General features: G+C 40.7%; 1 protein-coding gene across 1 annotated transcript in view; it reads right to left on the bottom strand.

Annotated features, from left to right (window-relative positions):
* The window catches only part of TACR3 (tachykinin receptor 3), a 34,011-nt gene extending 18,632 nt beyond the window's left edge, over window positions 1–15,379 (bottom strand). Inside the window, exon 1 of the mRNA XM_057404601.1 lies at window positions 14,836–15,379. Coding sequence (XP_057260584.1) covers window positions 14,836–15,311 — 476 coding nt within the window. The 5' untranslated portion in view covers window positions 15,312–15,379. The remainder of the gene's footprint in view (window positions 1–14,835) is intronic.
* Window positions 15,380–15,979: the final 600 nt, after the last annotated feature.

The following is a 15,979-nucleotide window of genomic DNA, read 5'->3' as shown; positions in this document are numbered from 1 at the left end:
CCCTAGTTCCCTTCTCCTCCAAAAAACAAGTGCAACTTGGTAATGAATATAAGTTGGTAGTCACAAGTCCTGTCTTTCAAATTGAGCTAGCTTGAGTGTTGGCTGCCTGATGCTGCCCAAAATGCTTGATGATCTTTACCTGTAGTAGGTGATAACCCATAATTCATCATTTTCACATGCTTGTGGGACTCCTAAGGCATCTTCTTCTAGCCTAGTATCATTCCTTTCAATTGCTAGTTTTCTTCAGATTGCACATTGACATTATTTTATGTGCTACTGTCAGATTTCTATTACATTCGTGTTGTTCTTATTCCCAATAGGCACCAGCAACAATTCCTTTTGGCTAAGAAAATATTCTGTTGGTTTATCTTCCTGTCTGGTAACTGCCCTTTAAAAATGTGTGTTGTTTGTGTGAAATGACTCCTACAGATGTACTGATGGAAATTTTTAACTATTGGCTGGCTGAGATGAAAAGCAGGCTACTTGTCTTTCTTGCTGAAATTTGAGTGATAAGCCAACAGTCTAGCTTTTGCACAAGATAGATGACAAAAGCATAGCAGGCAGTCATTCCAACAAACAAATGGGGAGGAGGTGGAGAAGCCTTGACCACTTCCTCGGTAATTCCTTTGTGCAAGAAGGACTTAGCTGATCAGAAAGCAATGGCAACTCTCTATTACTGAGCCTTTGCTAAGAGATTTAATTTAGTCTGATGTGCCAGTTCACTAACAATTACAATGAAGTATCTAACTTGTTCCCTAAGTGGCTTTTCTTGGAAACAAAATTGCTAAATTAACATAGTAAGATGCTGCTTCATAGCTGCAGTAGTAACACTCACTCAAATTTGTCATTTAAGTTTGGTAGCAATTTCCTAGAGAAGCCATCACTGCCATAATTAAGGACAGTGGAAAATGTAGAATGACTCTCAGCTGCAGGTTAAAAAACACCTCCATGGCTGAGCTGTCCGTGGTTGTTAATCTTTGCACCCAAAAGAAGCTTAGAAGAGAATTGAGTCCTTCCTGCACTGTTAACTGTCATTCGCAAAGGAGGCATACCTACTCCTGACTATAATTTTGTTTGCTGGAAAAGTCATCTTCCCATTACTGGTACCTAAGGATGATAAGTTGCTTGTCTCTTTAGGCTCAACCTGAAGGAGCAGTAGCTATTTTTTCCAGTTGGCCCTTGTCTTTGATATCTGTCCATTTTGGCCAGGATGTTTCCATCAGGAATGAAAGCTCCTGCCAGCACAGGCTAGAAGTTCTATGTGTAGGTGTTGCTCAGAAAATTAGTGAGGTGAGGAGGTTAAGTGTGGGGGAATATGTATGTATGATACAGGATATTGCCCCTGTATATTCCAATTACCTACAGCTGACAACTCTCTGTAATTTTTCATGGTGTAGCTCTGTTATTAGGGCTCATTTCCTTAATCTGTTTGATATCCTTTAATAGATTTTGTATGGCAAAGTGCCAGTCACAAGGGGGAGCAGCAGACACGCTGTCTGAATTGTGTACTAAATGGTGCTGAACATGGTGTAGAAAAAAAAGGATTGTGTGAGTAGGCCAGGAATGAAGGGGAGAATGATGAGATACAGGATACGGAGCAGAAGAGAAGAACTGAGACTGTGAAAGAGTTTGCTGAATGCAAAAATAGGAATTGAAATGAAACAAGAATAATGAGAAATTAACAGAAGCAAGTCTGAGGGGGATGAAGAAAGACTACAGGGCCTTGGGGCGGATGGTGAAAGAGTCTGGGGCTCAAGTGATCTTCTCCTCACTCCTTCCATCTTCCACTGATGATGTGGGAAGGAATGGGAAGATTCAGTTCATAAACAATTGGCTTCAAGACTGGTGCTACAGGCAGGGCTTTGGATTCTTTGATAACAGCTGGTTTTATAGGGCACCAGTCTGGACAATGACAAGTGAGAAAGGTTTGTCTCACAGAGGCAAAAGGATGCTGGGGCACGAATTAGCAGGGCTCATTTGGAGAGCTTTAAACTAGATTCGAAGGGGGATGGGGTTGTAGCTGGGCTTGCCCCAGTGGGGCAGCACTCCAGAATTAATGAAGACTGGGAGGCCTCCTACAATCCTAGGGTGAAATCGGTGTGCTCAGCTCGCTCCCTGGAATGTCTGTACATCAATGTGCGCAGCATGGGAAATAAGCAGGAGGAGTTGGAAACCTGTGTTAAGTCAGGAGACTATGATCTGGTGGCAATTACAGAGACGTGGTGGGACAGCTCACATGACTGGAATATAGTCATGGAGGGCTATGTCCTTTTCAGGAAAGACAGGCCAGCCAGGCGGGGTGGTGGGGTCGCTCTTTATGTGCGGGAGCAACTACAATGCACCGAGTTCTGTCCAGGGACAGATGACGAGCGAGTTGAGAGTCTGTGGGTGAGAATTAAGGGGCAGGCTGGCAGAGGGGATACTGTTGTAGGTGTCTGTTACAGACCACCAGATCAGGGTGAGGAAGTTGACGAGGCCTTCTACAGGCAGCTGAGAGCGGCCTCACAGTCACAGGCCGTGGTCGCTGTGGGGGATTTTAACTTCCCTGATGTTTGCTGGAAGGACCACTCGGCAGCCCAGCCACAGTCCAGGAGGTTCCTCCAGTGTATGGATGATAACTTCCTCCTGCAAATGGTGGATGAGCCGACCAGGAGAGGAGCGCTGCTGGATCTCATCCTCACTAACAAGGAGGGTCTGGTCGAAGCAGTAAGGGTTGAGGGCTGCCTTGGTTGCAGCGACCACGAGATGGTGGAATTCAGGATCTTGTGTGGTAGGACCAGTAGAATAGCAAGTAGAATTCCAACCCTGGACTTTAGCAGGGCAAACTTTGGCCTTTTCAAGCAATTGCTAGGGGAAATCCCATGGGCAGGGCTGCTTGAAGGTAAAGGGGCCCAAGACAGTTGGTTGACATTCAAGGACTGCTTTTTCTGTGCTGAAGATCGGAGCATCCCGACACGTAGGAAGTCAAGGAAAAGGGCCAAGAGACCTGCGTGGCTAAATAAGGAATTGCTGGGTATGCTCAAGTGGAAGAGGAGAGTTTACAGGTCATGGAAGGAGGGGCTGGCCACTTGGGAGGAATATAAGGCTGCTGCTAGAGGATGTAGGAAGGCAGCTAGGAGGACTAAGGCATCCTTAGAATTAAACCTGATGAGAAGGGTCAAGGACAGCAAAAAGAGCTTTTTCAAATACATGGCAAACAAAACTAACACCAGAGGCAATGTAGGCCCACTGATAAACAGGATAGGTGCCCTGGTGACAGAAGATACAGAGATGGCAGAGATACTGAATGCCTTCTTTGTCTCTGTCTACTCTGCTGCAGGCAGTCCTGAAGAGCCCTGTACCCCTGAGACCTTAGATGAAGTCAGGTCAATGGAGCGGTTTGCCTTAGTCGATGAGGAATGGGTTAGAGATCAGTTGAGCAATCTGGACATCCATAAATCCATGGGTCCAGATGGGATGCACCCGCGGGTGCTGAGGGAACTGGCGGAAGTCATTGCTAGACCACTCTCCATCATCTTTACCAAGTCTTGGGAAACGGGAGAGGTGCCTGAGGACTGGAGGAAAGCAAATGTCACTCCAGTCTTCAAAAAGAGCAAGAGGTCCTCCTTCCCCTCTACTCTGCCCTGGTGAGACCGCATCTGGAATATTGTGTCCAGTTCTGGGCCCCTCAGTTCAAGAAGGACAGGGACCTGCTGGAGAGAGTCCAGCGCAGGGCAACTAAGATGATGAAGGGAGTGGAGCATCTCCCTTATGAGGAAAGACTGAGGGAGCTGGGTCTCTATAGTTTGGAGAAGAGGAGACTGAGGGGTGACCTTATAAGTGTCTATAAATATATAAAGGGGGAGTGTCACGAGGATGGAGCCAGGCTCTACTCAGTGGCAAACAATGATAGGACAAGGGGTAATGGGTACAAACTGGAACACAAGAGGTTCCACTTAAACTTGAGAAGAAACTTCTTCTCAGTGAGGGTGACGGAACACTGGAACAGGCTGCCCAGGGAGGTTGTGGAGTCTCCTTCCCTGGAGACATTCAAAACCCGCCTGGACACATTCCTGTGTAACCTTATCTAGGTGTTCCTGCTCCAGCAGGGGGATTGGACTAGATGATCTTTCGAGATCCCTTCCAATCTGTAGCATACTGTGATACTGTGATACTGTGTGAAAGAAAGCAGACATGTAGAATATTAGCAGATAGAAAGTGGGTTGAGAGAGGAGAGAATAAGAAAGGAAACTCAGGTGATGTAAAGGCAAAAGACATATGAGAAAAATCAGCCCTACTAGATCAGAGTTTCCAAGGTAAGAAGAAAAGCACAAAGTTTTGACAGTGGGATTCTGTGATGGCAAGACCTTTTGACTCTGAAGGTTTATGAGAGAGAGCTCCCAAAGAGTTGCTTCTCTCTGTGATCAGGCAACCATAAACTGTATGCAAGGGGAACAAATGGACTTCTCTGATGCTCCAATGTAATCTGTCTTAATTGTTGTTCTGCTTCTCCACTGTTTTTTAAAGTGGTCTGAACTTACGCAGTCCTGAAGTCAGTGAAAGTGGCAGTGCTGAGGCCCTTGTAGGTCCACTGTGTTCTGTGATGTTTATACACAGACCTTGGACCTCCCTGCACCTCTGACTCTAAGCACTCTAAAAGATGGTAGGCTTTTGAGCTGAAGGAGGATTTATAACGGCTAGAAGCAGCTGAAGATTTGTTACACCATGGAAAAGCGTTCTGTAGCCACACAAACATTATTCAGTGGGGTACTGTGCCACTTGACTTTGCAGTCTTTGGGTGTTTACTGTTCAGTCAGTCACCAAGCTGGAGAAATGGGACTCTGCTGAACAATGCACTGTGAACTCTCACTGAAGTCATTTGATTTCAGGATTGAGCTTCTAATGATTATTACTCCAGTGGGAGCTGCTGATAATGACACAGATAGCTTGTTCCACATAGTAAAGCAGCAATACTGATTCTAAAATGTAACGACTAAAAAGAATTTACTCATTATGCTCCTTTACCACAACAAGCAGAAGCCAGTATTACCCCATCCAGCGTAAATATTAACACCTGGAAAATGATTATAAGATTAAATATGCACATTTAGAAATTTAGAGATGTAAATATGTGAAGGTTGCTCCATCCCTAGCAGTGTTCAAGGCCAGGTTGGACAGAACCTTGGGAAACGTGATCCTGTGTGAGGCATCCTTGCCCATGGCAGGGGAATGGAACTAGATGATTTTAAGGTCCTTTTCAACCCTAACTATTCTATGATTCTGTGATTCTAGGTAGAGATTCAAGCAGACACTTGCAAGAGTGTGGATTATTCAACATTTGCACCACGTTCTATGCATTACACTAAAGCCTTTTTAGGCAGCACTTTAGTTTCATCACAGGAATCATTAGCACATTATTTTGTTTCCTGTGATCATGTTAAATCCCACTCTCACTGTTTTTCTTTCAGCTTTGTGTTTTGTTAATCTTTATCCCTAGCTTATTACTGCCAAAGTCAGCAATAATCTTTCTAGTGAACTTAATGAGATATCAGTCAGGCTGCAAGATGTAATGGTGGTGCATCATGGTGTGCTTGCTGCAGCACACTTTTCCTTCAAGACTGTTTTCTTATCTGCCTGGGTCAGAATAGGTCTATTTTCCTTCAGAACTTCTCAGTCTGCAATTTACTGTTTATTGCTTGTTTCTTGGGTTCATCAAAACAAGAAAATCTGTTTCTTCTGAAACAGTAATAGAGACAGTCCTCATTTGAATAACATCGGTAAACTGTTTAAGCCAATGGTTATAATGACAGCCTGTAGCTCTGTTACAGTTTATAAATAACGTAAAAGACAAATAACTGGTCCTATAAAAGTCCCATAAAAGCTTCTGAAGTTTACATATTATGGTCGTGACAGTAGAAAAGATGATTTAAAAATCCTGATTTCTCTTTTTGTAGAACAGCGTACATTGACTAATACAGGCAGGAAAAATTTCTCTTCTTAACACATTATTTAGAAAATTGTAGCAAAAATATGTAAGACATTTTACAACTAAAATGATGTTCAAAATTGGATCCTACAAATGCCCATTTCGAGACACAGTTGGAACCCTTTAATCATTCTAAGTGGTTTGTTTCACCTGTTTACAGTGTGTTTATAAACTAAAATGGGGGAAAAAGTAATCAATTCAGCCCCAGATTGTAACAGGAAATTAGGACTTGATGGGGGAAGAGACTGAGAGAGAATCATAATGCTTGCGTATAAGTGGCTCATCAACAGCAGACAGCAGAGTGCACTTCCTTTGGGAATGCACAGATGCTGTTATTCCCTCAAAACAGAAGCTGGTTTTGAAACTTTGTATTTGGAATCAACTGGTAATTAAGAAACATAGGTAGGGAAATTGCTATGATTCCCTGCCCTTATTTAAAACACTGTTGTGGAAAAATCCTACAGAAGGTCTCTGTAAGGTAGATACAGTAGGCTGAAGAGGATGGAATGTACTGTGAGATTTTAGAGACATTTTTTGTATGGTGAAAACCAAGTCCTTAACTTTTGCATTCTTTAATCTTTATCTTCTACCTACTAGTACAAGGTTCCATCTTTTCGTGTGGGAATGGTCTGTATTAATTTATTTAGACTGACGTTCTCTTCAGGGAAAGGGATTATGGGCATTTTTGTAGGACTGTTGAATAAGACTGGTTTTGGTGGCTAGAAGGATCTACAACAGTGAACAATGTTGTTGTTATTCAGGGATCACCTTAAAACTGACAGCATGAAGAAAGAGTGTAGGACAGCATGATAGATAAACACATTGTACATATGAGATATCAATGGGCAGTGTCCCAGAAGGATAACTTGGCCTTGATTTTTCCAGTGGCACATATGCTGTTCTTGGTGGATGGCTGTCATGCTCTGAGCAGGGATAACTGCAGCTTTTCCGAAATCAGGACTAGCCTCCAAGGCCTTGCTTTTGGGTACCTTCTAACAAAAACCTTGAAACAGGAATATTGAAATTCTTCAGTACAGCTGAGTTCTCATAAACAGTGAAATGATTTCTAATTGAGGAACATTTTGGTAACTGACAATAGGCTAGATTTTTATAAGTATGTAATTGATTTTACACAATGTTTTCAATACCTGTGCATATTAATAGAAAAGGGATAACACTTTTCTTTGGTCTGTTTCATAAACTAATGGGCTGACTTCCCCATAGAAGGGCTTCTCTTCCTCCTATTCTTTGAATATGATCTATCTTGGCTATCAATGACCAATATCAATGCAGTGTTTGCAAAACCATCTCCATCTACACAGACACTACTAAGATGTCAATACTAGCGGCAGCTACTCACTGTCACTGTTGGAATACCTTGTTTAATTCCAGAGCAGAAAGTACAACCCACTCTGTCCTGTGATTGCCTGTATTTTTTGGCACTGTCATCTGAGTGCCTTCCTTCTTGTTTCTGCAGTTATTTTGAATAATTTTAGTTTAGGTAAACACAAATATATGAATGATGGAAATTTCTCTCCTGGCTGGTAAATCTGTCAGAAATACAGGCATATACACAATAATATTAAAACAAACAAACCAACCCCAAACCCAAAAATACCCAACCCTTGACTAACCTTGAAAAGTACTGCAGACTGCAAAAAGATTCTCTGTTCTATCCTGATCATTAGAAGTTTGTACCACAGCAACAAATGAATTATTTTTCCTGTGTCTCTCACAGTCTGAATCTTGTAGTCATTGCATTAGGATGTTCTGCAGAAACTATTTCACCTCTTTTTTTCAGAAAGAAAGAGAATTGTCAAACCTAGAAAATCATTTTAGGCCCTCAAGGCATAAAGAGTCCTTTATATTTCACCTCTTGATTTTTGAACCCTTAATGCTCTCCTGTTCAACATTTTATCTCTCTTTCTGGGGACTAGTAATTTTCAGAGGGCAGCCTAGATACTGGAATCCATAAATATGATGTGCTTCATAGACTTATGGAAGGGTTTGTGCTAGAAGGGACATTAAAGCTCACCTAGTTCCAACCCCACTGCCATGGGCAGGTACACTTCCCGTAAGACCAGGTCACTCAAAGCCCCATCCAACCTGGCCTTGAACACTTCCAGGGATGGGGCATCCACAACTTCTCTGGACAACCTGTGCAAGTGCCTCACATCCTCACAGTGAAGAATTTCTTCCTAATATCTAATCTGAATCTACCCCCATCTTCATCTTCAAATATATCTCTATCTTAAAATATAAATTGGAAAACAGAGAAGTAGGGAAAGGATTTTCTGTTTGAATTCTGTAGTTTGACTGGCAAGGTAATAATATAATAGTAACAATTTTAAAGCCATATTTTGCATTTTTCCCCTCATAATACACAGTGACCAAGGCTGATTCATGAAATTATGATTATGAAGTCATCCATTACTTTAGGAAAAAAAGTTGTATTGACCTTTAGTCTGGGGGTAGGGCAGGTAGTGTTTTGTGTAGTTATGGGACACCAGAGGCAGGTAAAGCTAACTAACAATAAAATGGCATCCTGTGGAAAAAAAAGGACAGTGAGTTTACAGAAGCTTCCTTCATCCATTTCTTCAGATGAAAATATTCTCAGATTTGAGGAGGAGTTCTCTCTGGGCAAAATACCCTATAAAGCACAAGAAACCTGAAAAGAAACTCACCCAGCTTTTTGTTTTCATTTTTCCTCTGCTAATATGTATCTTGCTCCAGTTTTCAGTGCAAATGATCTCTTTTACATGGAAGCCATTTACTTTGAGACAACAGAATTTGAGGGAAGGGGAGTGAGAGAGAGGCCAAAGGCTGAATTTCCATTTGGGCTCGTCTCTGTGCAAGGGATAGCAGCTGGCTGGGCAATGCGGGTTCCTGACTGCCATTGCTTCAACCTCCTCTTTTCACTGGTGAGCCAAGCACAAAACACTTTGTACAAAGCACATGTACAAGATTGCAAGTGCTGGCGTACATCTTTTGTGGGTCTTTTGAGGATGCCTCTACCCTACGACATAGGGTAGGTCATAGGCCTCCATATCCTAACCTGTCAGACATATTTACAATCATTTTTTCCCATACACATTTCCCTATACTTCAGCGTTCCTGAGCAGACAGAACAGATAACTCCCAATTCAGATAATGTTATTATAGAGTAAAGATGATCATGCATAGTTTGGCAGGAGTGTCAGTTTAAAATTCTTATGGGACATAAAGGCCTTGAGCAATTTGTTCCAGGAATAGGAGCTCATGCAGAGGAAGATATCAAAATGTATTCTACTGGGAAAATAATCCATTTTTCAATGGCCCAATTGCCTACTTGAGAATTTCAGTAACAGATTCATTGATAGGGCTTGTGATACTACTTTGTGACAGTAATAACTGCTCTTGCAGCATGCACTTGAAGAGAATGAAGAGCCTAAGTGATATTTTGAGGATCTGAGTGTGTACATATGATGAATTTGATAAATTGAAACCACATGTTTATGCCTTTTAACTGTTTTCTGTTACAAGCTTGTATTATACTACTTATGCAGGAGCCTAATGAGTGTATAGAGAGATTATTAACAGCCATCTGTAACTGAACAATGTCACAGAAAAATAAAAAACTGACCCAGTATATGTAGGCTTCTGTAGACATATTAGAAGTCTAAGAAATCAGGTGGGAAATTAGAATGACAAGTTTTGAACAAGGATATTGGTGTAATAGGCATACTAGAAACTAGGTAGGAGGAAAGTAACACTGTAATACTAAGGTTCATAAAAAAAGAGATTGTGCAAGGAGGAGAGTAAAACTGAATGTTAAATATAGTTTAAAATCAAGTCAAGTAAAACAAATGTATTAATGAATAATATAGAATTAAATGGTTTGAAACTCCATGCTTGACTGAAAAAATCAACTTCACGATTACACACTCAGCTAATTCATGGTAATAATGATGACATGCTGAAAGAAATTACAAAGGCTCTGATAGCAGGCAATACAATAATAATAGAAGATACCAGTGACTTCTGTGCAGACATAAAACATATTCATCAACATTAGTGACTGCTTTACGGAACATCTGTAAGAGGAAGCATAAAGTAAACAAGGAGCTTTTGAGTTGGTCCTTAAGAGTGGCTACAGTCAGGCTTAAATGTTATTATTCTTTGAATATTCTCTTGATTATGGCTGCTTTTAGCATCTCTGCAGAAACAATAAAACCCTCCAAAAGGTGCTGTGATAGTGTTTCATTTAAAAATGGGAAACTATAAAAGCATGAGGAAGGTTATTAAAAAGAAATGAGAAGGGCAACCAAAAGGAAACAGAGCCTGCTAATTACAAGAATCAATCATATTCTGAAACATGGATATTCTCTAATGATATAATCTTTCATTAGTGAAGGTTAATTTGATTTTGAGTCTGGTGTTCAGCAAAGTGAGTGTAGGGGTGTTGGGAAGGAGAAAGCTGGGCCCATGGCTGTTGGATTCTGAATCTCATTGTGCTGCAAATTGTTTGATTATTCAATTTTTCAATCAAATTTTTAAAAACATCCATCCTGATATCAACATGTTATCCATATCAGGAGTGTGATTCTGTGTAGTGATTCTGTGCAGCCATACTTAAGTGAGCTGACTAGGATACCAAAGGTAAGAGTGCTTATGTATCTGTCTTTTAGCTCTAATTTGAATAGCTTTTAAAAACAGACTTGCAGACACAGTTCTGTGGAATAAATACAAATAAAAAGTTTCATAACAGCTCTATTGGACTAGACAAATACAGAATAAAGTTCTGTATCTGCCTGTAGGTCAAAAAAAATTCAGTCTATCAGAAGGACCAGAAAATGGGGAAAAAGATTAAGTTATTATTGAAATCATAATTGGACTTTGGGACATGATTAAGTTTTAAGTTTTAAAAATCATGATTTACTTTGATAACCTCCTGATTTGAAGTTAATTATTGAACTTTCAGTATTAATGGCAGAAAACTGTAACAACTCCAGAGTTTACATCAACACAACATGTGAGGAAAGTTCTGTGATTAAAAAAAAGTGCATGAAAGTGGAATTCTCTTAGTTCTTAATATTGGGCTTTATTTTATCATTCTAGTGCAATAACTCTGACTCTGCAAGTAGCTGAACTGAAAAATGGGCTGTGAATTTTGCAAAGTATAAGACTAAGGTGGGTAGCAACTGGCGGAATCTGAACTTTGGAAAGAATTATGTTAAATCCATCATTTGACTCTTTCTTTCATAATAATTTGTTAAAAAAAGATTTTACGTGTTTTTTGATGTTATTATATTGATCCATACTGAACAGCAGTAATCCGTATAGGCTGTTTTGCAGTAATGCAGAATATTAGTGTATCATAAATGTAATATTATTTACATTTGTATGAAATATTGGCATATGTGTGTCTTTTCAATAACTTTGGCATATAAATAAAGGCAATATATATGCAATGCCTCTTCAAAGACCAAAAGTTTGCTTGCATACTAAGAAGAAAATAAGTGGTAAGATTTAAATAGGATCAGCAGCTACTCACTGTCACTGTTGGAATACCTTGTATAATTCCAGAGCAGTTGCTTTTACAAAGAGTTAACTTGTTGAAGTGAGGAAATCTTTATGGAATTGCTGATAGAGCAATAACTGGAAAAGTCACACTGTGTTAAAAAACAGGAAAAAAATGCATAAAAAGGCACTAAGTACCCTACTGAAGGCATCTTATTTTATGCTATATTCCTACATCTCTGAACTTTTACCATCAGACATTTGCAGAGAATTTCTATGTCTACACACAGAGCTGGTTGTATAATGAGGCAATCTTGGGATTGGAAATTAAGTGCCAGTATACATGAACTATTTCTTTTGCATGTTAAGAACTGTTAGGAAGGGACAGGGGGTCTTCAATAGCCAGGGCCAGATGGCATAAATTCTGCCTAAGTTACTGCCTTTAATATGTCCAAGAACTGTACCACAGCGAGTAGTCACAGACAGAGGTAAGACATATGACCCTTTTGGATAATTACCAGTGGCAAGGGCATAATGGCTCCAGAACTATCCCTCATTCAGTTTATCTTAGGCTGTTTTAAAAGCTTATCTCCATGGAGTAGCTAAAAGAACTATTGCACTGGAAGCAGTGTAACTGTAATACTGTGCAGCATGAGCTACAGAAGATAGAATGAATGAACGAATGCCTTTGAAGCAGTAGTGTAAAATCTGTGCAGCTTGATACTTGGGCTGGTTTGGTTAAAGCTACCTGTGGCATCTCTGCAGTAGACTGCTAACAGCCTGTTGGGAAAGAAAGAGAAAGACCACCAGGAAGGGGTTTTCAGAACTGTGAATAAATCCACGTAAATTTGAGTCTATGTTCAATGACCAGGTGGTCATACAGCAGTATTGAATACATTCATCCTCATCTCCAGATGAGCACACTCCACTGCAGGAACCACCTACTCCATGGAAATCGGTGTCAGCCCAGTGCACACAATTTGGCCTACATGATGTGAAAGGAAACATACCGCCTTGACCTCTGCTCAGTGATGTCTAGAATCACAGTGACTCATTCATACTCTGTGAATGTCTGGATGTTCTAAAATGATCAATGGAGCATATCACAGCATACTTTTTAGTGAGTTTGAGTTGCAACCCGTGAGTTTTCAGTTTTGGGATGTTAACAATTTCCACTACTGAATCATCTCATACAACCCCATCATTTCTGTTCCTTCAGTAATTTTTTTCCTAATTTGTGTTTGTTTTTTTTTTTTGTTTAATTCTAGGTGAACATGAATGTTTAAGAATGGGTTTACTGGGTCAAAACTAAAGCACAGGTACCTGTCTGAAGCACTGGCTGAAGTTTCACAGAAATGGGAACCAAAGTTTAAAAAACATCCACTCAGTAGATGTGTGCCTTAGAATACAGCAGACTGTACATGTAAGGACATTCCTTGGGATTCACTTTGACCTGCAGTTTTCCTCTTGAACCTGCAGAATTGTTCTGCAGTAGTAGGCAGGAAATGGTTAAAGATGCTGAATGAATCAGGTGTGATTTGGTATAAAAAGAAAAGGAATAACAATTTGAATAGGGAAGGAGGGCTAGATTGCTCTTTGTTTTACAAGATGCTCCTTGGTACAATAGAGAGCTCTCCTGAGCACAGCTGTGGCATTGCTCACTGTGCTTTCCCAAGGGAAGATTTTGATATGCCTCTGGGGGCAGGTGAGCTTGGAAGATGTGGAGGGGTGGAAATCGTGATTTTTTCAGGGGATTGTCAGACAAGAAATAGATCAAAGTGAGCAACAGCAGTAATAGATTCACTTCTGAGCATCACTGTGTCACATTGCTAAACCAAGGAAAACATTTCTAATGTATTTGTATATGACCATTGCACTTCAGTCAGTGTGGAACAGAGCTGTTCTTTACTTTACTCTGGAAATGCACCCTTTGGATTCCCAGGGAACTGTATTTATCTTTGTTTCCAGTTTCCTAGCATAAATTTATGAACTTTCAAGTGGTAAGTACTACATCTCTCTGGAGGTTTTTGCCAGAACAATGAAAAAACCTTACTCAGAGCATCCAGGTAACTGCTCAGATAGTGATGTGATCAGCTGCAGCAATAACAGTTAAATCCTCAACATCAGTTAAAAACCTTTTATCTTTCTGAAGGACCAACACAAAACCATTATTATGAGCTTGTCCACAGCATAGAGAAGAGGTACAATAACATGTTTCCCAATCTTTGCCCCTGGAAGTGAGAAGGTGGATTGAACCTCATAAAAATCTTAACTACCATCACCAAATCTTAACCTAACATCACCATTAATCTTAACTACCAAATGCAGAAAGTGCTGCAGTTCTGCCAGGTCAGTTCAGGCAAGATGCATAATGGGATTTGGATATGTAGAAAAGAGTTTTATGAGTGATTAGAGTGTATTGCTAAAAGGAATATAAAAGATCTGAAGTACAACATGGTCTGGTTTTCTGAATGAAAATTCAGGAACTCATTGGAGATCTAAAGCATGGGGTAAGTCACCTCTCCAGTACAGCAAATGTGAAAATTATCGTAAAGAAAGGAACATTTCCCAGGGAAGACTCACATCACCTTCTGAGAAATGTGGTCCATCAAAGCACCTCTGTTCAAAATCAGACAATAGTTGTCCTATTCTATTATTGTCAAGAGCACAAAGGTAATTTTTTTTTCCTGTTCTGTTTTTTTTTTCACAGTCACAGAGGCTTCCTTTGCTGGAAGTAATCAGAAAAATATCAAGCACTTTGAAACCATGTTCTTACCAGACCTCTGGATATGTACAGATGACAATGTAAATGGTCTCATTAGTTAAAATCAGGAGGAACCAAGTAACTCAGAGCTGTCTGTGGGAGCAACTATTAAAAACAGAGTCTGAAGTGATTTCTGAGGAGGAGGCAAATGCCTCTGCCAGCTGCAGAAATACAGATAGGAAGTAAGTTTGAAATCCTCTCCCTCCACACACAATCTCTACAACTACTTATCAGTATGAATTAGATGACATTGACTGAGGGACAGATACTGTTTTCACAGGTGGGGAAGCAAAACCCTGAGCAGTGGCTGCTGTTACTGAATTAGTATTAGAAGATGGAGCACAAAGAGCCACTGAAGTCAAACGGAGAGGAAATGTAAAAGAAAATGTGAGAGTGAAAACAATGAAAGTCTAAAAGAGAAAGACCAAAGACAGGGAGAAAAACTGTGTGTTAGGGAGAGAACTTACAGAAGTACAGAGGAGCACAATCAGTGATCTATTGAGAGCTCTGCCTCTTGTTACTTTATGATTGTTTCCTCTGTATTTTTATTTCAGCAGAGAATTTGAACTTGGCATTTCACCCCAAAACTTTTCCTTTCTTTTCTCACCTGTCCACAGCTATTGCTGTCATGGAGTAGATGCTGGCGAAGACAGCTGTAATTGGGAAGAAGTTGTGGAAGCGGCAGTAAGCCTCTCCAAAGTACCATTCACTGTGCAGCGCGTAGATGAAATTGATGAGAGTATTAAAAGCAGCCATGGAGGCATCGGAGAAGGCCAGGTTCACCAGGAAGTAATTGGTCACTGTCCTCATGCGCTTGTGAGCCAGGATAATCCAGATGACAATGAGATTTCCAAAAACAGCCACTGCCACCACACCACCATAAGCCAGAGACCACAGGGCAATGCGCCAAAAGGGTTGCACAAATTGGTTGGAGAAGTTGGCTGCTGAGGATGCTACAGGGTGAGAAGAGTTTCCAGCTGATGCTCCCAGTTCCTGTCCCCAGGGATCACCCACTGCAGCAAGGCTAATGTTCCACCTGCTGCTCATGCTCATGTTCCCGTTGGCTGTGGGGATAGAAGTCATCTTGGATGTTCCTCTCCTCAGTTCCAGAAATGATGTGCCTCTCCCAGCCCACCAAAATCACCACAAACAAGTAAGAAGAGGAAAGAAAGAAAAAAGGGAGTAAGGCAGCACAGCAGACAGTGGGAATGAGAAACCTGCCAGAAAAGCTTTGGCTACTCTGTTCAACTGTTATACCAGCTGAGACTGGAGAGCTGCCTCTGGGTAGAGCAGCATCCTATTGCTCCTCTCTACAGCCACCTCTTGCTTTTGATTTTGCTGAAAGAGAAGCTGACTGGGAGCCAAGGCACATTTTATAGGCTTGTGAGTACCCAGCGTCATGAAGGGAGTGGAGCAATAAGCTTCATCGGCTGGTAAGATAGCACCTCTTTGTTCTCCCTCCTCCCCTTTTATTTCATTCATTGACAGCAGCAGGCACTTTCAGGAGCTGTGGAGAGCACCACAGGGAAAATGAATTCTCATCTTGTTTGTGTTGAGAAATTTGTTTTATATTGCCTTTAAGTTTTAAAATAGTCTTTTTGCCCTTTCCTTGCAGGGCTAATTAGTTGAACATCCCAGGGCTGAGGCTGCTTTTGATTAAAGCTGTTTCCTGAATTCCAGAGGAATTCAGATCTGCTTTTTTGCTGCTCTCTATTATTTAGTACACACTTTCTTTTTAACCATTCCATTAA

The sequence above is a fragment of the Pezoporus wallicus genome, unplaced genomic scaffold, assembly GCF_028554395.1.
Source record: "Pezoporus wallicus isolate ANWC-B61680 ecotype Strahan unplaced genomic scaffold, APGP_CSIRO_Pwel_v1 contig_1583, whole genome shotgun sequence".
NCBI classification, from domain to species: domain Eukaryota; kingdom Metazoa; phylum Chordata; class Aves; order Psittaciformes; family Psittacidae; genus Pezoporus; species Pezoporus wallicus.
Note: the sequence above shows the minus strand (reverse complement) of the source record. Positions and strands in the feature narration are given on the sequence as shown.